Source organism: Loxodonta africana, chromosome 5 (assembly GCF_030014295.1).
Source record: "Loxodonta africana isolate mLoxAfr1 chromosome 5, mLoxAfr1.hap2, whole genome shotgun sequence".
Lineage (NCBI taxonomy): Eukaryota > Metazoa > Chordata > Mammalia > Proboscidea > Elephantidae > Loxodonta > Loxodonta africana.
Genome location: NC_087346.1, coordinates 116,785,876 through 116,813,177, shown reverse-complemented (window position 1 = coordinate 116,813,177; position 27,302 = coordinate 116,785,876). Strand labels below are relative to the sequence as shown.

The 27,302-nt window shown below is 40.1% G+C and overlaps 1 protein-coding gene across 10 annotated transcripts in view; it reads right to left on the bottom strand.

The window, feature by feature from the left end:
- The window catches only part of APBB2 (amyloid beta precursor protein binding family B member 2), a 442,316-nt gene that overhangs the window by 186,991 nt on the left and 228,023 nt on the right, over positions 1-27,302 (bottom strand). For all 10 annotated transcript variants that reach the window (XM_064285876.1, XM_064285875.1, XM_064285882.1 and 7 more), the window contains one exon: positions 20,477-21,295. In XM_064285876.1, the coding sequence (XP_064141946.1) occupies positions 20,477-21,295 (819 nt within the window). The remainder of the gene's footprint in view (positions 1-20,476; positions 21,296-27,302) is intronic.

The following is a 27,302-nucleotide window of genomic DNA, read 5'->3' as shown; positions in this document are numbered from 1 at the left end:
TGCATAGTTCTCCTTTGCTAATTTAGCTTATCCTTCAGTTTTCTAGGTTTCTTCTAGAATCTACACAACTCCAGATGGTATTTGAATTGAAGATGCTACTCATTTTACCCCTTCGAAGGGTGAGCTATGTGGCTCCCTTTAAAAATCTTCTATGAGTATGCTCAGAATAATCTGAAACTAGGTTATTAAAATCCTACCAGTGACAGTGCCACACAACTAGCAGATTTATTTTCGCTCTCTGTCACACACACACACTCACACCGATACGCACACACAAAGCTTGTATTGAGAGGAACAAAGCTAAAAATTCCACAGACAGAAGTGCATCTCTGCTGATACTTTCTACAGTTAATACGTGGAACAATTCTTTGAGAACGAAAGCTTCAATAGCTCACCAGACTTCTTATCGATGCAGTTTTTTTTAGTTCACTTTAGCAGCTATAGCACTATCTCCTGATATAATTAAACAGCATCTTAAATATCTCCTGGACAGCGTTCTTAGATGTCTTCTAACATACCACGAGGAAGAAAGCAACCTGATCCTTGGAAAATTGTTCAATAAGGAAATGTGGGATGACTGGATGGAAAGGGTGGTGCTCTCTGCAAGTGACCCTGGCATGAAGCTAGTGAGTGGCAGTGCCAAGGACAGAATCGAAGTCCCTAATGGCCAGACCCAGCACCACCCTCAGGGCCCACTCCTGTTTTCCCCCATCCTTTCAATTGAGGGTGATCCTCACAGGCATGTCCTACAAGCTAAACTCTACAGAGCTTGGTAGAAATCAGGCCAGTCTTGAACATGTGCCTTTCACTTGCAATGAATGTCTCCAACAAGAATTATCTCCTTGACCAGAACCATTCCCGAAGCCAACTCTTTAGACAGGGATTGGACTGGACTATAAGACAGAAAATGATACTGGTGAGGAGTGAGCTTCTTGGGTCAAGCAGACACATGAGACTATGTGGGCAGCTCCTGTCTGGAGGTGAGATAAGAAGGCAGAGAGGGACAGGAGTTGACTGAATAGACATGGGGAATACAGGGTGGAGAGAAGGACAGTGCTGTCTCATTAGGGGCAGAGCAGCTAGCATAGCAAGGCATAAGTGAGTTTTTGTATGAGAGACTGATTTGATTTGTAAACTTTCACTTAAAGCACAATAAATTAAAAAAAAAAAAGGAAACAAAAGAATTGTCTCCTTGAGACTACAGCCTCCGGACACCCTGCTCAGAACTGAAGCCAGTCCCAAAGTCAACCTTTCAGCCAAAGATTAAACAGGCCTATAAAACAAACAACACACATGAGGAACATGCTTCTTAGTTCAATCAAGTATACAAGACCAAATGGGCAACACCTGTCCAAAAGCAAAGACAAGAAGGCAGGAAGGGATAGAAAAACTGGATGAATGGACACAGGGAACTCAGGGTGGAAAGGGGAAGAGTGCTAGCACATTGTGGGAATTGCAACCAATGTCACAAAACAATTTGTGTATAAATTTTTAAATGAACAACTAATTTGCACTGTAAACTTTCACCTAAAGCACAATAAAAAAAAAAAAAAGACTGGTCTCCTTGCCTTCAGGTTCTATCTTGTTTTTGCTACTTACCTGAAGTTATTTTATTTTTGTGCACACAACCATAGTTTCTCTTTTACTCCCTGCTTCCCTTTAGAGAATTAATTTTCCATTTGAGAACACTTACAAAATCAAATTTTTGGTGAGCCCCTAGTACATGCCAATCACTGTGCTGAGTGCTCCCTGTGCCTTATTTTTATTTAATCATCACAACAACCTTGTGGGGCAGGTATTAATCGCACTTTACAGAGGAGGAATTGTGTGATGTTTAGTAATTGCCCATTGAGGAATCACAGAGCTGGGAATTTAAATAGTCAGTCTTCCTGCTGCATCAAAGCATATGTCACAGATTCCACTTCAGGGTCAAGAACAGAGAAGAGGGCTCTCGTGGTTTCACTTCTGGAGCACATAAGCAATTAAGAACTCTTCTCCTTGCCACCACCAAAAACAAAACACTGTTTTTTTCCCAAGAAAATGAATGTTTTACACATGTTATTCATTAGGATTGTAATTCTTGTAAAATTCGGTCAGCTCAGTATCCTCTCTAACAGGAATACCGCACTTGAACCCCAAGGGAAAGCCTACGCTAAGCAGATCCTATGTCACAATTAGAGCTGTGGTTCTTTCAAACTTAGTGTACAGAAGGATCCCCAAGAAGGTAGTTAAAATGCAGGTTCCTGAGACCCACCATTTTAAGAAAGACAGTATCAAACAGAAACCTAGGTAGCTTAGAAAAATCTGATCATAGATTCAAGCTCCAAAAAAGAGAGAATCTTAGCCAATAAACTTCAAGGTCCCTGGTAACATGACTCCAAGCAGAAGGAGAAGAGGACTCATCAGGTTATCCCAGGGTGATGGTATTTAAACATTAGATTCATCTGACTCCCCTATAAGTGAGAACATGTTCCCCAAGGACCCTTCTACTATGCCCGGGTTCCCATATGTCCTGTCTAGAGGGAGAGAATGCCTAGTCATGCAGTTTGGGGCAAATCAGGCCCTGTGATAATTTATTTCTGGTTATGAAATAATACAACGACATTGAGAGCATGCACTGTCCATGAAGCTTCAAGAAATTTAGTACCTGGGAGAGTGACCACTCTCATCACAAATTAATAATTTTGGTATTACAGTATCAGTCTCATGAACATGATTAATGAGTCTACCCCTGAGAAATGGATTTGCTTTTAGGGCCTATATCTGGAGCATCTCAGCCTGACCCCAGGCCACCTAGTAATGTCTTTTGGGTGTATTACATAGGAGAGACTGAACATCGACTTGTAGGTGGGAAAGCACACTTGCTTTCCTGCAAGTGGCCCCCTACATGGTACTATGTTGTTTTGTCATCAAGTCAGCCCCAACTCCCGGTAACCCTGGACCCCTGTAACCCATAGCAGTCTTCTGGGAGTAGATTGCCAGTCCTTTCTTCCTAGTCTATCTTAGTCTGGAAACTCTGCTGAAATACGTTCAGCATAACAACACGCAAGCCTCCACTGACAGACAGGTGGTGGTAGTACATGAGGTGCACTGGCCAGAAACCATAACTAGGTCTCCTGCATGGAAGGTGAGAATTCTACCACTGAACCACTGCTGCTCCCACTGTACTATAAACCAAAAAAAATCAAACACATTGCTGTCAAGTCAATTTCAACTCATAGTGACCCTACAGGACAGAGTAGAACTCCCCCATAGAGTTTCCAAACAGTGCCTGGTGGATTTGAACTGCTGACCTTCTAATTAGCAGCCATAGCGCTTAACCACTATGCCACCAGCGTTTCCCACTGTACTACACAGAAGTAAAAAGAAGAGAAATGGAATGTGTCAATCGCCGAATTTGACAGCTCAGTTATTGGTGAATAAGATGTTAGGCATTATTCTAGAAGTACGGTGTGTCCTCCAAAAATATGTGTATCAATTTGGGTAGGCCATGATTCCCAGTATTGTGTGACTGCCTACTATTTTGTTATCTGATATGATTTTCCTATGTGTTCTAAATCCTGTCCCTATAATGTTAATGAGGGATAGGCGGCAGTTATGTTAATGAGGCAGGACTCAATCTACAAGACTGGATTGTGTCTTGAGCCAATTTCTCTTGGGATATAAAAGAGAGAAGCGAGCAGAAAGACAGGGGGATCTCATACCACCAAGAAAGCAGTGCCAGGAGCAGAGGCATCCTTTGGACCTGGCGTTCCTGTGCGGAGAAGCTCCTAGCTCAGGGGAAGATGGATGAGAAGGACCTTCCTCCAGAGCTGACAAAGACAGAAAGCCTTCCCCTGGAGCTGAAACCCCAAATTTGGACTTCTAGCCTACTAGACTGTAAGAAATTAAATTTCTTTGTTAAAGCCATCCATTTGTGGTATTTCTGTTAACACAGCACTAGATAACTAAGACATATGGCTAACACAAGTTTAATATTTTCTAGGGGAAAAAGAACAAAACTGATTCAAACCATTAAAACTATTATCTCGTTGTTTCAGCAGCCCTCCAAGACTACCCAATCTGGTTAAGTCAGCCATGACTCACGCCATTCTTATCCTATCTCTGATGGCACTGGTTTTTGGGTTCTTCTAAATCAGTGGGTTTTAGTGGGTAAATCTAAGTAAGGCTAAAACAATGCAACACACCAAGAAGAATACAAAAAATATTATCAGAAGTCTTGAAATAATTTGGTGTCCAGGTGACAAAGTCAGAATCTAAGAGTCGTAACTCTAACTGCAGGATACCACCCCCTGGCTATTCCCATAACACCTCAAACTTACACATCTACAATCAAACATATCATCTTTCTCCAAAGACTAGTTCTTCCTCCTAATGTTTCACTATTTCTAAAAAACAATATTTTCTTAAGTCTTCAAACTACAAATCTGACATCTTTGATTCTACTCTTTCCATACCACCAAGTCAATCACTAAATCCTAGAGATTTGTCCTTTTCTCCACTTCCATTCTATTTTTAAAACTACTAGCCCTATCCAGTCATCATCTCAAATGGAGTACTAAGAGCCTCCATAACTACCTCTCTCCTGTGCTCTTCCAACACATTCTAGTCACCATTGTCAGATAGCTCTTCTTCAAACTTCACCTTACAAATGGCACTTCTTTTCTCATAGCTTTTTATTGTCTTTCACTAACAAAAGAAGTTCACGATTGAACGTCAACATTCACCAATCAGGCCTCCGCCTACCTATCTGATCTCCTCTTTCAAATTATCCATCATAGACTCTCCAACTAAATTGCTGGAAGCACTGGTCCTCATGCATAGAGCAGCAAGTATACAATGGGGACTTCAGGGGGCCTCTGAGGTCAAACAATTTTCATATGTTGTTGTTAGCTGCTGTCCATTCATTTCCAACTCATGTGTTCCATATGGTTTTCGAGGCAGTGAGCTTTTGGAAGCAGATCACCAGGCCTTTCTTCCAATGTGCCTCTGGATGGGTTGGAACTCCAACCTTTCAGTTAGTGGTCCCGTGCTAACCATTTGTGCCACCCAGGGACTCCTATTTTCATAATACTAAGACGCTATTAACAGCTTTTTTCACTGATTGACATTTAATTGATGGTACACACATACACACACACATACACACACACACACACACAAAGGTGGATAAAACTGCTGGTTACCTAGCACAAATCAAGGCAACGGCACAGGTTGTAGTAGTTACTGTATTCCCCAAGACACCTGAATCCCAGAAAAAACAATGCCAGCTTCACCTTCCCAGTAAAACCCAGTGCCATCGAGTCAATTCTGACTCAAAGTGACCCTACGGGACAGAGTAGAACTACCCCCATAGAGTTTCCTTAGAAGGTCCTTAATGAAGCAGTGAAAGTTGTTAATTTTATCAAATATCAACCCTTAAGTGTATGCCTTTTGAATGTAAGTACGAAGAACACACTTCTGCTGTACGTAGAAGCATGATGGTTGTTTCAAAGAAAATTGTAACTGAGTTGCAAGCTGAACTATCTGCTTTTTTCCTTTTTATTCAAAAGAGTGACTAAAGGACAAACTCTAGCTATTCAAATTTTGATACTGGCAGACATTTTCCCAATAATGAACAAAGTAAGCCTGTCACTTCAAGGAAAACAACTGATGGTATTTGTTGCCAAGGATAAAATGTGAGCTTTCAAGCAAAAGTTAGAATTTTAGGAAACTTGTACATAGCAGTGTGAACCTGACAGCTTTCCAATAATTAAAGACTTTTCTAATGAGAAGGGTGGTGATATTAACAAATGCAGTGTTTTGATACTGCATAATGAAATGTGTCAACATTTGGAAAATCTTCATAACTCACTGAACCATTATTTTCCAAATCACCAGTGTATGATGTTACAAAATCATGTAAGGTATCCAAAGAAACTATGATAGACCAAAGAATTTTAATGTTGTTGTTGTTAGGGGCCATCGAGTCGGCTTTGACTCATAATGACTCTATGTACTATAGAAAGAAACACAGCCCAGTCCTGCACCATCCTCACTATCATTGTTATGCTTGAGACCATTGTTGCAACCTCTGTATCAACCCATCTTGTTGAGGATTGTCATGGATTGAATTACGTCCCCACAAAAATGTGGCTATCAATAGGGCTGGGCCATGGTTCCTGGTATTGTGTGATTTTCCTATATGTTGTAAATCCTGCCTCTATGATGTTAATGAGGGAGGAAGGGTGGCAGTTGTGTTAGTGAGGCAGGACTCAACCTGTAAGACTGGATTGTGTCCTGAGGCAGTCTCTTGAGATATAAAAGAAAGAAGCCAGCAGAGAGACACGGGGACCTCATACCACGAAGAAAGCAGCACCGGGAGCAGAGTGCGTCCTTTGGACCAGGGGTCCCTGTGCCTGAGAAGCTCCTCTACCAGGGGAAGATTGATGATGCGGAAATCTTCCTCCAGAGCCAAAAGAGAGAGAAAGCCATCCCCTGGAGCTGACACCCTGAATTTGGACTTGTAACCTACTAGACTGTGAGAGAATAAACTTCTCTTTGTTAAAGCCATCCACTTGTAGTATTTCTGTTATGGGAGCACTAGACAACTAAGACAAGGGTCTTCCTCTTCTTCACTGACCCTCTCCTTTACCAAGAATGATGTCCTTCTCCAGGGACTGGTCTCTCCTGACAACATGCCCTAAGTATGTGAGACGAGGTTTTGCCATCCTTGCTTTTAAGGAGCATTCTGGTTACACTTCTTCCCAGATAGTTTTGTTAGTTCTTTTGGCAGTCCATAGTGTACTCAATATTCTTCACCAATACCATAATTTAAAGGCGTGAATTCTTCACCAGTCTTCCTTATTCACTGTCCAGTTTTTACATGCATATCAGGTGATCGAAAACACCATGGCTTGGGTCAGGTGGCGCACTTCAACCTTCAAGGTGACATCTTTGGTTCTTAACACTTTAAAGAGGTCTTTTGCAGCAGGTTTGCCCAATGCAATAAGTCTGTTGATTTCTTGACTGCTGCTTCCATGGGTGTTGATTGTGGATCCAAGTCAAACGAAATCTTTGACAACTTGAATCTTTTCTCCGTTTATCACAATGTTGCTTATTGGTCCAATTGTGAGGATTTTTGTTTTCTTTAGGTTAAGTTGTAATCCATACCGAAGGCTGTGATCTTTGATCTTCCTCAGTAAGTGCTTCAAGTACTCTTCACTTCCAGCAAGCAAGGTTGTGTCATCTGCATAATGCAGGCTGTTAATGAGTCTTCCTCCAATCCCAATGCCACATTCTTCTTCATATAGACCAGTTTCTGGGATTATTTGCTCAGCATACAGATAGAATAAGTATGGTAAAAGGATATAATCCTGACGCACACCTTTCCTGAATTTAAACCACGCAGTGTCCCCTTGTTCTGTCTCTTGGTCTATGTACAGGTTCCTCATGAGCACAATTAAATACTCTGGAATTCCCATTCTTCTCAAAGTTATCCATAATTTGTTATGATCCACACAGTCGAATGCCCTCGCATACTCAATAAAACACAGGTAAACATTTTTCTGGTATTCTCTGCTTTCAGCCAGGAGCCAAATGACGTCAGCAATGATATAGCTGGTTCCATGTCCTTTTCTGAATTTGGCTTGAATTTCTGGCAGCTGTCTGTGGATATGTTGCTGCAACTGCTGTGGAATGGTCTTCAGCAAAACTTTACTTGCATGTGATATTAATGATATTGTTTAATAATTTCCACATTCAGTTGGATCAACTTTCTTGGGAACAGACATAAATATGGCTCTCTTCCAGTTGGTTGGCCAGGTAGCTATCTTCCAAATTTCTTGGCATAGATGAGCGAGCACTTCCAGCACTGCATTCGTTTGTTGAAATATCTCAATTGACATACTGTCAATTCCTGGAGCCTTGTTTTTCGCCAATGCCTTCAGTGTAGCTTGGACCTCTCAGTATCATCGGTTCCTGATCACATGCTGCATCCTGAAATGGTTGAACATCGACCAATCCTTTTTGGTATAATGACTCTGTGTATTCCTTCCATCTTCTTTTTATGCCTCCTGCATTGTTTTGTATTTTCCCCATAAATCCTTCAATATTGCAGCTTGAATCTTGAATTTTAATATAACAGTACCAAAAAAGCTCATTATTATGGTTTCTGATTTCACTTTGTAGCTAACCTTTAAGAAACAACTATGTATTGAGTTTTTTGGTGTATAAATGGAATATCCCCAATTATTTGAAAAGTCTATTAAGATATTCCTCCCTTTTCTACCTACATAACTATATGAGACCAGCAGAATTTCTTCATCTATTTCAACCAAAACAATATATTGATACAGACTAAATGCAGAAGCAGATATGAGAATCCAGCTGCCTTCAATTCAGTCATACATTAAAGAGATTTTCAAATATATAAAACAATGTCAATCTTTTCTCACTAAATTGTTGTTGGTTTGGGGGGAAAAGTTATTTTTCATTTATAAACGTGCTATTTTCACTGCAGATACATTTGGTGGTGGATATTTCTACATACATGACTGCAGGTGCTCAGCATATACTAATACAGACAATAGCCCACACAGGGGCACAGTCAAGAAAATCTCTTAGACATAATCAAACACTGGCGGGATGAAGTTCCTGTTCTCAAAGGCAAAAGACCACAGACTCGAGGGTCATCTACGTCAACTGGCACAACACAGTTCATAAAAACAATGTTCTGCATCCTACTTTGGTGAGTAGTGTCTGGAGTTTTAAATGCTTGTAAACAGCCATCTAAGATATAACTATTGGTCTCTTCCCACCCAGAGCAAAGGAGAGTGAAGAAAACTTAAGACTCAAGGGAGCAATTAGTCCAAAGGACGAATGAACCACATGAACCACAACCTACATGAGCCCAAGACCAGAACTAGATGGTGCCTGGCTGCCACTACCAGCTGCTCTAGCTGAGATCACAACAGAGAGTCCTGGATAAAGCAGGAGAAAAATTTAGAACACATAATCAAATTCATAAAAAAAGACCAGGCTTACTGATCTGACAGAGACTGGAAGAACCCCCAAGTCTATGGCCCTAAGACACACCCTTCTGACCTGGAACTGAACCCATTCCCAGAGACCACCTTCCAGTCAGTCAAGCAACAGACAAGCCCATAAAATAAACAATACCCAAGAGGAACATGCCCCTTAGAACAATCAATTATACGAGATCAAAAGGGCAATATGTGCCCAAAGCAAGATGAGAAGGCAGGAAAGGGCAGAAAATCAGGACGAAAAGAAATGGGAAACTCAAGACTGAAATGGGGAGAGTACTGACACATCGTGGGGAATGAAACCAAGGCTATGAAACAACTTATGTACACACTATCGAATGGGAATCAGATTTGCTGCGTAAACTTTCACCTAACGTACAATAAAAAATAAACAAAATACACATGCTCTAAAAACGTGCTATTTTGTTAACACTCATGGGTTTCTTACTATATTTTAAATGTATAAATGTTTCTAAAATGTCTGTTTTAATTTCTAATGCAGTAAATATGGATAGATAAAATCCACATAATCAAAAGATCTTTGGGGTTCCCAATAATTTTTGAGAATGTAAAGGGGTACCAAGACCAAAAGTTTGAGAACATTGCCCTAGAGCAATCCCTTCTTTTGCTTGCTTCCAGTCTCTTTTTCCTGTGTCCCCTCGGCTCCTTTGCTTCTCTAAATCCCATCAATCTTTGCACTGTACTCTCTTCTTGTGTCACGATGAGACCTCCTGGTCAAATAACACCTTGTTCTCCGGAAACTACATGACCCTTATCTGTTCTATACACTTATCACTTGACAAAAACCTACTAGGTCTCACTATTTATGTTCTGGGTAAACTTATTCATTTGAAAAATATTATCTGAACAGTGAGCATGTTCCAGGCACTATATTTATTCTAGGTGCTGAGAAATGTGTGAACAAAACAGACATAGCCCCTTTACTCTTTCAGCTTCCTGTCGAGCCCCGCCACACAAAATGTGACTGAGCACCAGAAGTATCAGCATTGCCTGAGAGCTTGTTAAAAATGAAGAATCTCAGGCCCCAAGCCCAGACCTACAGAATCAGAATCTGCTTTTTAACAAGATCCCAGGTAAATCTTCCCCACATTACAGTCTGAAAAGCAGAGGATTTATTCATCTCCTTAATTATCATGAAATTCTTAGAGATAAACCAATATCTTCTACCTGTTATATTGCTAGTATAAATACTAAAATTTAGTTGTCTGCTAATTAGGTATGAGTACCCATTGTATGAGCTCTTTTTGGGGGATTAAAAAAAGAAGATGAACAAAAATAAAATGGTCAATATCCTGAAGAAACTTTCTATCTTATAGCAGAGATAAGATGATAATTATAATGATAACAACAAACAACAACAACCCACTGCAGCTGAGTCAATTTCAACTCATAGCAACGCTATAGGACAGAGTAGAACTGCCCCATAGGGTTTCCAAGGAGTGCTTGGTGGATGTGAACTGCCGACCTTTTGGTTAGCAGATGTAGCTCACCATAGCTCTTAACCACTTAAAGTAGGTTCCATGGTGTTTAGTAAGACCACTCCACATGTCCATCAGGGATTAAATAGGCTTTCATAAGCCATCTATCTTGTATACCTAATCATCACATATGCTAGCATGTATATAAGAAAAAAATGTCCTGGTAACCAGCAAGCAACAGATCAAAATATTGGCTTTCCAGACAAGACACTTAACAGGATTGAGGTCTACTGTTATAATATCCCAGGTATACCAATTCAGTGCATTTGTATATGAAGACTTCTTCAAGCAACACTGAGGTAGAAAAAAGTCAACTAACAATGTCCCTAATGATACTTAGGAAGAATCCTTGTGATGGTCAAATTTCAACATATTCAAGAGTAAAACTATGGAAAGCTAAACAAACAGAAAAAGACTGAAAGTTCACACACAGTAAATATCAGCTCCCACCCCAGATATCAATGCCAATGGTTTGGAGTTGCAGTCCTTCTGCTCTCTCAGCTTTTGGCCACTCCCCGTGGAATGCTGACCACTTATGATTTTTTAATTCCCAAATAACTCAATTTTTCCAGCCAAATCTTTTTGAATATGGAGCTTTTATTTCAAGCTTTTATTGTTCTATAGAGAACGATAAATAAAAGTAAGCATAATCCGTAATTACCCTTACATTTATGAAAATGATCTGCATATACTAACTGAGTCAGACTTGAGACACAAAACTTAGGAACCACCCACATCACAGCTTTTCAAAATCTAATGTTTTCCCCCCTCTAACCAAATTAACAGATGGAGAGCTCTGAGAAGTCATGTAAAGATGTCTTGGGAAATTTCAACCATGTTTTGCTTAACAGTTCATGTCACACTTTATGATTCTACCAGAAGGCAAGAGACTGAGAGCAGGACAACTATGATTAAAAGAAGTCTGTAGATTCCCAGTCCAAGGATGTTGCTACTATGGTGTTTCGTTTGTATATAGCTGTAACAGCCAAGACTAACATTAGCCTAGTTGTTTTTATCATAGTAATCCCATGTGTACACCATGGCTGAGTCAACTGACACTTGGAACAGGGGTCCACAAACTCAACACCTTGAGCTGCAGAAGACAGGACCCATCTAAAAGGGGGCTGTCACTGTTGAGCACAAGATGACTGTTCTCTTGTTGGCATTTGGGCCCAGTGTTTTGAGATTTCTGAATTTAAAAGAGAAATGAGACCCACATTTTTATGTAAAATATCTCAATTTCTAAGCACTGGCATCAAATACAAAGTTTTCTAAAACACTCTGCCCACCAAGTAAAATATGTTTGTGGGCACAGGCTCCCCAGCACCACCCATTTGTGACCTCTGAAGCTTCTATGATATCATCTTACCCTGGCCATTTCTTTAAACTGGAAGCTCCCCAAGGTCGAGATCATATTTTTTCTTATACATTCCACAATAGCTCCTAAGAAAATTCCATATATTCAGTAAGCAACAAAATGTGTCTTAAATAAAGAAGTCTTCGAGTAGCAGAAACAGTTGAGTGCTCGACTACTAACCAAAAGGTTGGGGGTTCAAAGACACCTCAGAAGAAAGGCCTGCTGCTCTGTTTCCAAAAGGTCATGGTCTTGAAAGCCCTGTGGAACGCAGTTCTACTCTGAAACACCAGGGGTCGCCATAAGTCTAAATCAACTTAACGGGCAACTGATTTTAGTTTTTTTTTTTTAAACAAAGGAAAGAAAAATATGGTTATTATTATATCCCTGTCTGTATATTCTCAAGCTTTGATCAAAAGAAAGAACCCATTTCCACATGCCAAGTTCCCTGAACTATCCCGCTCTCTAGCCACTGACACGGTGCCCGCAACAATGGGCTCAAACATACCAACTATTGTGAGGATGGTATAGGACTGAGCAACATTTCATTCTGTTATACACAGAGTCTCTATGAGTTGGAACTAACAAGGTGCCGACTCAACGACACCTAACAACAATAACAGAGCTGAGCCACACTGCTAAATGTTAAACTTCACTGTGTCTTTATCATATTCTTCTGCCTTTTCCACACTTAATCTCAGTTGGGATTTGGGGTTCAGGTTCACCAGTATCAGGTCCATATCTCAATTTCCTCATCTCTACAATGAAGGATTTAGGCTTAGCGTTTTCTGAAGTTTCCTGCAACATATTTGATGTGCTATCAATTCTCATAAAACCAGCAATTGAGAGTTTTTCCTCTGAGAAAATCTGAATATGATAGTTTTTGCAACTATCCTCTTATATCTCCTCTGTGTCGCAGACATTAAGGAATTAGATATGAACACATGTAAATATCTGTACTCTTCTTCGCTCAGAAAATTAGGGTACCAGGAGTCTGGGGGCTTTATCCTTTCTTCATTCTTACTGATGTGTGATATGTACAAAACGGGATGAAGAAGATATGGACACATTTTGGAAGGCACTCTCCATATGGTGGGGCCTTCATCCATAGAGACAGTATATGAGCTATTTGAGGTCAAAGAGTGGCTCTAATTTATAACTATGTCTTGGGTGCCCAGCACAGTACACAGAGTACTATTAAAAAACAACTGACATGTATATGTACATATGAATTAACAAATGAAGGAATGAATGAATGAACAAAGGAACAAAAATGATGAACACATTCACAAACTGCTGAACTGTTGTTAACCTATACAGAAACAGATGGATTATACTGCTCAGAGAAAATCATGGTGATGCCACAGATCTATTTCCGTTTCCCAAAGACACAGACTTGGTGACTATCTGCATATTACTGAAGCTCTCTGCCTTTTAAAGCCATAAACCTCTCTATAGATAAGCAGATGGATGGATGGATGGATGGACGGACGGACGGACGGACAGGTGAATAGGTAGATAGATTAAAAAAAAAAAATCCATTGCCATCGAGTCAAGTCCAACTCATAGTGACCCAACAAGGCAGAGCAGAACTGCCCCATAGGGTTTCCAAGGAGCAGCTGATGGATTCGAACTGCCAAAGTTTTGGCTAGCAGTCGCAATATTAATTTAAGATTCTTTGGTAAGGATAATGAGTCTGGGCAAATAGTTCAGGATGGAATTTGGCCAGAAAATTTTCTGAAAGTGGCCAGTAGCATTTGTTTTTCTAAGATCTCATGGAGTCACTCCTCACAATCTTAGGAGCTGCCTCATAGCAGCTACCTGCCCTCCTCCACAGGTGTGATGGCATTACCCAGCACTTCTGGGAGCACCTCACGAAGGACTAACCAGAGGACTCCTCCCAGTCTGCATGCTAAGGAGCCACTGTCTGTCCACACTATCCTCTCTCCAAAAGCTGAACTACTTGCCAAACTGAAAACTAGAATTTTTATCTTTTAAAACATCAGTAAAGCAGAGATAAGCATGGGAAAAACATAAATTAAACTTATTCGGTGATTAAAAAAAAAAGAAAAACTCCTTACTTTTCAACAGTTCTGAGGGGTAATGATTTTCCCAGATTTCTATTGGCTGGAAGTCTCCTCAATCTCTAACACAGATAAATTCAAGCATCCCAACATCAAGACCCTCAATCGATTTGGTTTTCTTCCTCCCCGGGGTACCCCACACCCCACAGCACTCCAGCCTCTCATAGCTCTTCCCAGGTTCTACCTTGAAAAGGCATATACCGCTGATGCTCACTGGAGTCCCTGGGTGGCACAGTTTGCACTCGTCTACTAGCCTAAAGGTTGGCTGTTGGAACCTACTCAGTGGCTCCATGGAGGAAAGGGCTAATGATTCCAAAAAGATCACAGCCAAGAAAACCCTATGAAGCAGCTCTGCTCTGTAACACGTGGGGTCACCATGACTCAGAATCGACTCGATGACAGTGGGTTTGGTTTTTTGGTTTGTGCTTACCATCAGACTATTAGAGTTCTGTCGCTATTCATCTCATTGCACTGGTCTTTTTATTCCCTGAAGTACCTAGTATAATACTTTGTAGATGGAAGGCAACCCAAAACTATCATCAACATTCCACTGAATATATTTCTTTTTTGACTAGAATTTTCCAAAAAACCATTAATTGAGCAAAATCATTTTTTTCCTTAAGCTCATGGGGTGAGATAAGAAATATTTTTATACATCTTACCTCTAAGGTACTAAAATCTAATTTGAAAGCATACCATCTACCCCAGAACACATTGTGCTTGAGCTATTTTGGAAACCTCTCACATCTGTCTTCCTGAACTACTCCTGTCACATCATGGAACTCTCCACCGAGAAGACAAGACAGAGAGGCTAGTGAATCACTAAAGGGTGCCTGAAATATTAAAATTAATTCAGCAAGCCAAACAGCTGAAAACTCGGCCAGCACTGTATCCTGGAATTTTAAGAAAGTACAGATGAATGCTTCTTAAAAGTAATTTTAAAATTATTTATGGTTGAAATTACCAAAAAAAAATTTGAGATAGAACGAATAGCTCACATATTTAAAAGAAGTTTCGAAGAGTGCTAATAACACAAATGTATCCAAAATTCTAACACTCTTAAGCTAACTAGGCCAGAAATAAGAAGTGCTATCAGTTGTGTTGACATAATTAGCTCTGTGCCTTGGCTTTCAATCTCATTAGCTATCCAGCTAGCAAAAAAAAAAAAAAAAATTCCACTTAGCTTGCTTCAAGACTAAAAAATCAATTTAATACATCAAGTAATTCAAACTCTATAGCAACATGGATCAATTTGCTATGCAAGGCAAAGTGTAAAGGCAACTAAAACCAAAATGGCCCTTGTCCTTGACAATGGCCCTTCTGACTCATAGGCCTATAGACACAAACAAAAAAGATGTTTGTGGTAGACTAAATTACTGGCCCCAATTCTTCACCTCTCCCTGTACGTTAGAATATACGAATAAGAATTACTCTATCCAGATGTTACAAACAATTATTTTATAAACACTTTGCTTATTTTTTCTATTTATATAGGGTGTGCTGATGTAATAAACATGCGACATGCTACAGCATGCTTGCAATCAAGCTCCATCCATCCAACCAGCAAACTGTTAGCATTCATGGAGTCTCTTACAATGAGTCACATACCAAGTAAGGTGGTACACAAACATGGATAATGAAGACCTAGCTCCTGCTTTCATGGAGCTCAAATTCACAATTAAGAGAAATCCAAACTTTTACATGGTAAACTACACTCATAATGATGATCCCTATAATAACTGTCACTAATATTTATTATGTTCTTGTTATATGCCAGGCACTGTTACAGGACCTTTTTGAAGACGCTCTCACTTAATCTTCAAAACAGATCTATGACAAAGATGTTATTATCACTTTCATTTTAGAGGAGAAGCCAAGTGAACTTCCTAGATGTAGCAAAGCTGGGAGTTGAACTCAGGATGTTGAACCCTAGAGCCTATGCTTTTAACAATAAGTCAATGAAGCATTAAGCCACTGCTGCACCATCTAGATTTGGCTTCCTCTGTGCATAATCCTGCTTTTAAACACTTTACCAATAAATCTAATTTCATCAAAATGACTATGACACAAAATCCATCTAGTTTCATACCCCATGTCTTCAATTCTGGTATATCACAAATCCAAGTTACATGTTGGCACCACTGAAAACTATACCCAAGTGGCTTGTTACAAAATGTTGTATCTTTCAAAACTTTTCATGAAGCAAACATAAAACTCCGATTAACAGAGATTAACGTATTTATCTGAGCCATTGGGCTTATCTGGGGCAACTGAGGGAACCATCTCTCTGACAAAACCACAACTAGATTAAAAGTTCTCACTTTCAAGAACCAAAATGATACAACCCTTTCTTTTAGAATTGAAGTGAAGGCACTCTTTTTAACTTTTCTAAACTCCTAGGACAACTCTGTAATTTTGCCGATGTCTTTCTTTTTCCTAATAATAGCCTCCTTGGTTTCTCAAAGGACAAACTACACAGGAGCAAAAGAGCAGCAGCATATTGTATACATGATTGATAGTATAAAAAAAATTCTGAAAAGCTGGAGGGGGCAATTCAGAAAGAAAGGGAAATAGAAAGTAGTCAATCTCTGGGTTAGGCAGTGCATTTTATAAATAGCATTCTAAGAGGGAAAGGATGCCCTTAAGGTAGAAATGACTCTATTTTTCCAGGCTCCCCAAAGTACAGTCTACAATCAGAAGACAATTGTGTCATGATTTAGGTATAAAACACACACCACTGTGATGAGTACTCACTTAACACACAGCAAATAAATAAGCAAATACACACTTCATATACATGTACTATGGCACAGCGCTCTAATAGCTTACAAAATACTTGCTCTTTTTATTGCTTCTCTTTCAAACAATATTCTGGTTTTTACTACATATATATACATACACACACACACACAAGCATATGTTGTTGTTACTTGTTGTTGAGTCTTTTCTGACTCATGGCGGTACAAACGTATGTGTGTGTGTATACATATATGGAAATTTGGTGGCATAGTGGTTAAGAGCAGCTTGGCTGCTAGCGAAAGGGTCGGCAGTTCAAATCCACTAGCTGCTCCTTGAAACCTATGGGGCAGTTCTCCTCTTTTCTATAGGGTCACTGTGAGTCGGAGTCGACTGAACAGCAACGGGTTTATATAATACATAAAACATATATTATGAACAATAATTTTACCACGACAAGTGAAACATACAATGTTTAAACAACTGTGATCATTTTAAATGATCAAGCTAGAAGTATGTTTCACTAGAAAGATGTAATCAAAAGAAATACCAATGCTGAATAATCTATTTTATTTTACTCACTAATTTATATAGTGGTTGCTATCTGAAACACTTAAGTATGATCGTGAAGTAAAAAGGTTTCTTTTCAGCAGGGTTCACAATGGGTTCTGAGGCAATTCCAAAGGAAAGCTGTCGAAATTATCAGTATTAATATTTTGGGACATTGTAGCATGCTGAAATAGTGCAGTGTAGTGCTCCCAAAGTGACCATTTTGAAAGACAGCACAGGTTTGGATTCTCCAATGTTTTTTAAAAACTCAAATCTTATTGCTTTAAAGTCATAGCTAACACACTCTTACAAGGGTATTTGATTTACAATGTCTGTCCTTAGTGACTCATCAAAAACACCCAGTTGCCCTGAAGTCGATTTCAACTTGGTGACCCCACATGCATGTATCAGAGTAGAGCTCCATAGGGTTTTCGGTGGCTGATTTTTCAGCAGTAGATTGCCAGGCTTTTCTTTTGAGGTCCCTCTGGGTGGACTCAAACCTCCAACCTTTCTGTTAACAGTAGAGCACGTTATCCACTTATACTATCCATGGACTCTGAAACTCACCAAGCCCACTGCCATCAAGTCGATTCCGACTCATAGCGACCCTAGAGGACAGAATAGAACTGCCCCATAGAGTTAACTGACCAAGGGCCTCATAAATTGCCATCACCATACTGTTATCCTTACTTTAAAATTCAAAAGTCTTCAAATCAGACTTTGAGAGAAGAAACTGATCGCATCTTCCCATCCCACCAAAGCACGATAATGGGTCCTGTGGAGAACCCCAACAGAAAATAACACCAGGACACTGAGCAAACAAGTGGTATCAGAGCAGAGTGGACCCTGAAAGGCTTCCTGGAGAAGGGGAGGTAGAGACACTGGAGTCCCAGTCGATGGAATGGCATGCACATTTTCAGATTAAACTTTGTGCCCTCCACAGGCCCTTACAGAAACCAGCACTCAGTAAGTGAAGAGGTTACAAATAGAAAAAATCTAAACACTCATCCGCAACGGGATGGTTAAAAAAACCATGGCCCTTGAACACAGTAGAACAGTAAGCATAAACCACTGAAACCTGTGAGAGCTAGGACTCGATGGAGCTGCCTTGTTTTTCCAGGTCTCGCAAGTTTTCCAGTTGCGGTTTTCACAAGTTTCATGATACTTAAAAGACTGAGGTAGAAAAAACTATATGTGCTGATCTGGACTAATCTACAAAATATATTCTTAAGTGGAAAAAGCAAACTATTCATAAAATAATCCAATTTGAGTAGTTTTTTTCTTTCAACCTTTTTTTAATAAAAAATTTCAAAGAGAAAATAGAATAATGAACCCTCATTATTCTTCAGAAACACTTTCAAATTACACAATGTTTTCACGAGCCTCACAAAGTAGTGCGTGCATTCTTTATTACAAACCATTGTATTCAACTCAAATTTTTAATATGGCAGGTTTATAGCAGTCTGTTCTTATGTACCAGTTGTTCATAAGTCGGATGTCTGTAAGCGGGGACTGTCTGTATTTAAATAATATTGCGTTTGTGATTTTCTTCAAAGTAGCTGGAGTAGAGGGTAAAAAAAAAAAAAAAACCATCCCCATCTGATAACTGTTAAAGCTGGGTTTCATGGTGGTGTATGAGTATGGTGACCACTATCATTTATCTATCTATCTATCTACCTGTCTGTCTGTCTATCTACTATCTACCCATCTATCAAGCCCTTTATTTATTTTTGTATTCCAGCAAACAGTCACTCTGAGTCAGAACCAACTCGACAGCAACACGTTTGGTTTTGATGATCAGCATCGGGAAGGGGACTAGTGTGAGGAACAGGGGAAGGTTTACTATTCATTTAATAGCTTTCATTACATTTAAAACTAAACTACGACAACACACTGCCTACAAGAGTCGAAGAAAGGCTGCTGTAACCAGAGGAAGACAGTGAGGCGTTAGCGGACCACACTGAAACCAGGAGGTAGAGTTTGACTGTGGGATGCTCAAAGGTTTTTTACGTAGATTCACACACCAGTAGATGATGATGTTCATCAGCTACAGGATATGAATTCTCTAAATGGGTCAAAAGTAATAACAGAGTTATGAATTCAGGGACATTACTACATGTAATTATGAGTCCAAAAATGTGCAGGTCCAGACATTTCTGAGATGAAACAGACTCATCTCAACCTCCCTATTCCTAATCCAGCAACAGCAGGCTGATGAAATACATAATTTAAAGTACTGGGATTTTAAAGGACATCTCAGAAAGTTTTATTTATTTTTGTAACAAGTTAACATCTTAGCTTTCTCCTATTCTTTTTCTTATCTGTACTCCTTGCAATTTCTGTCCCTTATAGATTGGAAAAAAAGGTTATTTTCTTCTCTGGTGTTTCTGTTTTATTTGTTATATCTGCATAACATTAACATAGCCACAGTACCCACTCGCTCGGAGACTTCAAAGAAGTAAGTCTTTTCATATTCAATCTGGATACAAAAAAAAAAACTTCACATTTTAAAATCTTATGATCGTTTGACTTTTAGGACACTGTTAAATTTTTGCAACTATTTTGACACTTTTGACATATTCAAAGATGTTACAAATACAGACAAAAAAAAAGACTGATCTCAATTAGGCTAATTAAAATTCTAAACTTCTGAATATATATGTTTTTAAAAACATAATTTCCTCACTTTAAAATATCACTCGAACAAGACTCATAAAACAGTTCCCAGAAAAGTCCAACAGGAAAACGTCTTTAATGAACAGACTTCTAACTTCTCATTACCTTGGGCATAAATACATTCTTCCGAGAATTTTAAAACAGTTGCTTCTCTTAATCAGTTATATCCTGCCTCTGGCAACTATTTCTTTTTATTATTTTGCTTAACAAAACCCAGTATTTCTAGATAATATACAGAAATCGTTCTTTTAAGCACTGGAAATACGAATCCAAAATAGATGATGCCTTACTGTACTTAACACCAAGGACCTATTTCTGTTACAAAAATGCTTACCAGAACAAGTTATGTATGATCCAAAATGAAATCAACCTAAACTGTGGTAGACAGGGGAATCTAACAATACTTTTCACACAAATCACCTATCTTACCCTGAGAGCCTCATGTTCTTCTCTGCCTGGAAATGGACTTTTTTGTTCAGTCTAGAGGTTTATTCATTAATAATTAAAAACATGAACACAAAGTGCCACCTTAGGCTACACCTTTCCAGAAGGTACCTGTTTCATCCGGGGAGCTAGGGGAGGCGCTGTCTTGAGACAAGGTTGTCCAGCTTGACTCCTCGTCGCTTGGTGCCAGGTTTTGGATCCGGTGGAGTGCACAGTCAGTTTTAGCCCCTGTTTTAGGATGATCCTTCTTGGTCTCTGGACTGGACGACACTGTGGCGACTTGGCCACCTTCAGGGCTGGACTGGGGCTTGTTTGGTTTCTGCAGCAGCAAATCCCCATTCTCAACGATGGTGGAGGCCTGGCCCTGGGCTGGCTGGGATTTCTCTTCCACAACCCCATGGTGGTTGCCTAGATTCTGCTCGAGTCCTCTGGCTGAGGTTTCCAGGTCTGCATAGTAATTTAGGAAGCTCTTGGTCCTCCTGGGCTGGGAGGGTAAAATTTCACAGCCCGAGGGATCCTGTGGATGGGGCTCTTTCCCCTCTAACTTCTCAGAAGTTATGTTTATGACTGCACTGGGGCTGACATTTTTGTTGGGGTCCTCCTGCTGGCCTTGTTCTGCAGCCTTTCGGAGCTGGTTCTCTCCATTTTTCACCAGTTTGATGTTGGCAGAGCCATTTCCCAGCAGGGGCTGGGCCGCTGGATCCGAGAGGCCCATGGCTGCCTGGATGTTAGTCAGTGCATATTTTTTCCTGCATTTGGGAGGTGTGTTGTTCTTGGTCTCTGTGTGTTTTATTTCAGCATTCAACAGTTCATTGTGGGAGGAACGGAGGTTAAGGGTATTTGGTGGTGTGGCTGGGCTGTTTCGATTCGCAACATCTGTGGTTCCGCTGCTGGCCATAAACCCTGCCACGGAGTCTACACCTGAGTCAGCTGGAAAAAAAAAAAAGGAAAATGGTCATTAGAAGCCCGCCATGATTAAACTACTTAGCATGCAGAGCGAGCAAACATGTTTACACCGAAAACTGAAAGAATTAATGCTTTGATTGCATGATGCATTCTTATAGAACTGACCCATTTTCCTGTCTCTTTCACTGTCTGCTCATATACTAAATAGAAGCAAAGAAAGGTCTTAATGTAGATATGCAAAAGCCAATTTACAGAAAACTTTAAGAGGTCTGAAGGTCTAAATTTCACTTAGAACAAAAAAAGCCTTCTCTTTTGAATTCATATAAAAGCATTTTCTTCTGGTGGCTGGTCTTCATTACCCACAACCTTGACAATCATTCCCTTTCTAAACATTTATACCACGTTTCTATTCTGTAATTCCCTCAGGCAACAAGAAAAAAAAATTGCTAAAAATTCATCTGGGCTCTGGCTTTCTTAATTAACCTGAGAGGTCACTGTCCAGTGATGCACCATAAGGCCAGGGTAATGTTTCTCAGCCATGTTTAGAAATTGTGTTCTGAAAGCCTGGAAAATCAAACCTCCATTAAAGTTTGCTGATGTCTTTGTGATCATTTTTGACCTCGCCTTAGTGTTTGTACTAGACAGAAATTTTGAGGAAATGGCTTAATTTCTCAAGAACATGCACACAACTATTACCAATAATGTAACATTGAGCCCTTGGCTACAGACATCGTCGTAGAGTCCCCAGAGGAGTTTGAATACATTCCTCTGAATGAAAATACAGACTCAGCTGTCTGCAGTCATCATAGGTCCTCATAGAACTCTTAGGACACTATCTGACAGCTGCATTTATCTCAAATATTGTTCACACCATCAGTGATTTATTCCATATGTCTCCTGCTAAGAAGAAAGGAAGGTTTCTCAGACTAGAAGGGCATCAAATCCCATTAGCAAGAATTCCTGAGGCTTCAGATTTCTCAGTCTGTGAGGAATGACTTCTCTCTTATCTGATCCTTTGCCTTCCATGGAGTTCTCCTGAGTTCTACAACAGCAGCAGAGGAACTAAAAAGCACAGCTCCTAACATTCCTGAAATAGTATTCTGACAATGCTCCCTTCCTCCCCCAGGCGAAACAGTAACTTAAGCAGAAGAGGAGGACAAGAGTTTTCCCCTACCAGGGAGCTTATAGCTATCTCTTTCTATCATCAAATACTCAGGCTGGGCATTTTTTTTTTTTTTAAGAGTCATTCAATCCTAGAATCCATGGGCTTCTAGGAAGCTAGGTAATGTCTAGACTCACTAGGCAATGTCTATATTTTCCATGGAGTGACTGTGTGGCCTATAGTGATAATATGTAGGGCCTGTAGCCCCAAGTGGTTGGAACTTGGGCCCCATTCCTTAAAGCTGTTATTCATAAGGATTCTTGTCTACTTGGCCTCCCACCTCAACTCTTAGACCTCGTTTTATAGGAATATAGAATCTAGTATGTTCCTCCCCTTTAAACTGTGCTGACAAGTGAATTTTCTTTGAGTTGTTTTGTCTTCTCTTTTGCTACTGATGGAAAACATTTGCTTCAGTTTATAATTCAAACTCACTCAGCAGTGGCATTTGCTAAGAGAAGGGCCTACCTTGAACCCAAATGAAGTTTTCCCTGAGACACACGTCCATGCCATAGACAGACAAAAGGAATTATATTTAGACTCTTTGGTACTTAGTGTGCATTATTACAAAAAGGCTGGAAATCTGGTGGTTTCTTAAAAGACAAGTCAAAAAACGTCTATGAGGCAGTTTTATGATGTTAGATACTATATTCCAAGCAATGTTATTAGGCAGAAATAATATTCAGAAAGAATGCCATTGGAATTGCTAAGTAATCTAATATTTAAGTAGCTTTTATATCCCAGATGTGACAAATAAAAACTTTTACCTGTGTTAACACCAGCCTTTTGAATCCCTGTCCTTCCCTGTGCCCCTTTTAATTCTTCTGCTTACTAGAAACCATAGGTAGAGGGAAGGGATGATGGGGATAGAGACAGAACAACAGTACCATCCAATACAAACAGTTCTGTAAATGCTGTTTTTATATACCAAAGCCTGAACACACTTTCAGTATGTCTGAGGTATTAAATAATGATATCTAATGGTAAAATGGAGCCCTGGTGGCACAGTGGTTAAGAGCTATAGCTGCTAACCAAAAAGTCAGCAGTTTGACTCCACCAGCCACTCTTTAGAAAACCCTCTGGGGCAGCTCTACTCTGTCCTATAGGGTCTCTATAGTCGGAATCAACTTGACGACAATGGGTAAGGGTAAAGTCAAAATAAAAGGTTTAGTCCTAGAAATAAGGCAGACAAGCTAATTCTATTAAGTATACAGTTGCCTTCAGGATCTAATATATCAGCTGGAAAGTCATCTGGGCTCTAAAGGGTCATGAAGTAACTAAATCGAAGCCAAACCCTTGCTGTCAAGTCAACTCCTACTCATGGCAACTCTAGCTAGAGGTCAGAAAAATCCTAGTGATTTAGGAAATAAAATTGGAGTCATTATTCCCTGTTCTTGAACATAGAGAATGTGACCCAGCTGCAGCCAGACCCACAAGGACTCACAAGGACACATCAACTGGGCCCTGAGGTATAAAAACCATAACCAAAAACTCACTGCCGTCGAGTCGATACCAACTCATGGCGACCCTGTAGGACAGAGTAGAACTTCCCCGTAGGGTTCCAAGGAGCGCCTGGCAGATTCGAACAGCTGACCTCTTGGCTAGCAGCTGTAGTACTTAACCAGTACGCCACCAGGGTTTCCATAAAGACAACAGCTAGGACAATCTTGGGAAATATCTTTTAGGGAATTTTTCACATAAACCAATCAAAAACAGAACACAAAAGACTTTGCACTCTTATCTTTTTCTATCAGCATTTAGTGAATAGAAAATTTGTTGGACCAATGAAAAAACCCTCCTGACTGTCATTCCTGAAACCTGTACCAGTGATTCTTAAGAAAGACAATTCAAAACATAGGATCACAATTTCTAGCCAGCCGTGAAGCTTTCAATGGTTTTTGTTCATTTTTGTAATTTTAATATATACTGGTCATTCTGTAAGGTTCCTAACTCAAAAAGACATGGCTCTAGGTGCATGCTTGTCTGTTTCCCCATTCTTGCCTATTCTGTAATATTTCCTTGGACTCAGGCACACATGGCTGTGGCAGCATGCTTATCCATTTTCTCACTTTATCTGATTCTGTAATATTCCTTGGATTCAGGCAGACATGGCTCTGGCAGCATGCTTGTCCAATTTCCCACTTTTGCCTCTCTCAACATATGTCGCATAAAACCTTCTTTTGCTCTACTAAACTTTATGAAGTTTTTTATCCTCCAACACTAGAAAGATCAAAACTGTAGGTGGGAGGGCTCAGCCTTATCCTTGCTGCTTACTAGCTGAGGGATCTACGAGATCTTGGCCTTCAGGTTTCTTATCTGAAAAATGAGGACAATAATACCTGGTAGGCATGAGTATGAAAATGAGAAATGCTTGCAGAATATTTAGAACAATCCATGACAACCAGTCCGTGACAACCAATGAAGATCAAAGACCACAGCCTTCAGTATGGATTACACCTCAACTTAAAGAAAACAAAAATCCTCACAACTGGACCAATAAGCAACATAATAAACAGAGAAAAGATTGAGGTTGTTAACGATTTCATTTTACTTGGATCCACAATCAACACCAATGGAAACGGGAGTCACGAAATCAAAAGATGCATTGCATTGGACAAATCAGTAGCAAGAGATCTTTTTAAAGTGTTAAAAAACAAAGATGTCACCTTGAGAACGAAGGCTCACCTGACCCAAGCCATGGTGTTTTCAACAGCCTCATATGCATGCGAAAGCTGGGTGATGAAAAGACCAAAGAGTTGATGCCTTTAAATTGTGGTGTTGGCAAAGAGTATTGAATATACCATGGATTGCCAAAAGAACAAACAAATCTGTCTTGAAAGAAGTACAACCACAATGCTCCTTGGAAGCAAGGATGGCGAGACTGCATCTCACATACTTTGGACATGTTGTCAGGAGGGATCAGTCCCTGGACAAAGACATTATGCTTGGGAAAGTAGAGGGTCAGCAAAAAAGAGGAAGACCCTCAACAAGATGGATTGACGCAGTGGCTGCAACAATGGGCTCAAGCATAGCAACAATTGTGAGGACGGTGCAGCACCGGGCAGTGTTTCATTCTGCTGTGCACAGGGTTGCTATGAGTCGGAACCGACTCAACAGCACCTAACAACAATAACACAGCAACACAACAACCAGAGTGAACATCCTTCAACTTTTTTTACCCTAAGTCACAAAGCACAGGGCTGCCTGCCAAGGCCCTCAAACTAAGCACCACATTATGTGGTCTAAGTGGTAGAAATGGTCCTGTTGCATAAAGACACACAGAGAGCAAACAGATTAGCAAAAAGAACAAAAGAGTTGGGTCTATTAGGCTTATATATGAAGAAAAAACACACTCCTCAGGTTTAAGAAGGAGGATTCTTGCATTTTTTTTTTGACAGGAAAGAAAGTCTTATAATGTCTCTTTAAACCTCTTATTATTTAGCTGTTTTCTTTGGAATTAAAAAGCCTAAGTCCAAACTCCTTAATGTGACAGATAAGTAATTTTAACTCCCCATGTCTTTGTCTGTAAAATGGGGATAATAGTATCTGCATCTCAGTGAGCTGTGGACTGAGAGTAATAACTGCCAAGTATTTAACATAATGCTCGGCTTATTATAAGAGTTCAATCCATGTTGTTGTTAGTTGCAGAGTCAGTTCCGACTGATGGCAACCTTATGTGTAACAGAACAAAATGTTGTTCGTTATGTGCCATCTTCATTATCAGTGATATGTCTAAGTCCACCATTGAGGCTATTCAGTACATGTTGGTGATTACTATTTACAGCTCCCTCCCTTCCCTGCACTTTTGTAGGTGATCACCACACTCTGGGCCACCACTTATTGAGTACTTTCTTCTTGCCAGGCACCATGTTGGGAATGAGGAAACAAAGACACAAAAGACTAGCCCCCGAATTATAAGTGCTTTTAGCCTAGTGGAAGACAAACACATGGATGAAAAACAAATTAACACAAATATTAGTGGTGCAGCTAGAGAACTCAATCAGGGTGGAAGGGGGGACAAAAGAGTAAGCGATCTTCTTAGCTCAGGGTGGGAAAGACCTGAAGGTAAGAGAGACTGGGTTTGCTACATCAGGGAAGCCTGAGCAAATCAAGACACGAAAAGAGAGGCGGTACAGGCAGGCAGAGTCCTATAAGGCATGCCCCAAGAGTTTGGACTTAACCCTAAGGCAAAGAAGATCGAGTACCTCAGAAGCAGTGTGCAGAGCAACTTGAAGACTGAAGTGTATGAGTATATATGTGTAGAGCACACATGTGTATGCTGGGAGCAGACATCTTCTCCTCAGTACAGTCTCCAAGAAGGAGATGAGTATGAAGAAAAGGCATTAGAGAAACAATGTGAATTAAGCAATTAAAACATCAGCTGTCACCAGAGAAACAGTGGAATGAGGTAGAACAAGGCCCTCTCCCTCACCAACCAAAAAGACACCTGGTCCTATCTTTGTGTTCGTTTTGTCTAGAGTTAGAAATTGACTCTGCTTCTTAACAACAGAGAGTAAGACTTGGGGCATGACCAGCTGGGAAGCTATTGCAATAGCCCAGTCAAGACAGTAGGGCGAGGACATTGAGGGCATGAGGGACTAGGTGTGGGAAGGAGCCTCTCTCTCCCACTGATGTAGGGTTATCTCTGGTCACTCATCTCTTAACCAGAGCATGAAGATGAGGTTCCCATCAGCCACCTGGATCTAGAGGTGAAGACTAAAAAGAGCCCAGTGAACTTCATGATTAGGACACTGGTGACTTTTGGCAGACTCTGGGTACAGACTGACCTTTAAGGAGCTTGACAATGAACAAAGTGGGGAAGAGAGAACTAGAGGATGAGCCAGGATTATAGGAGGGGATTTTTCTCTCTTA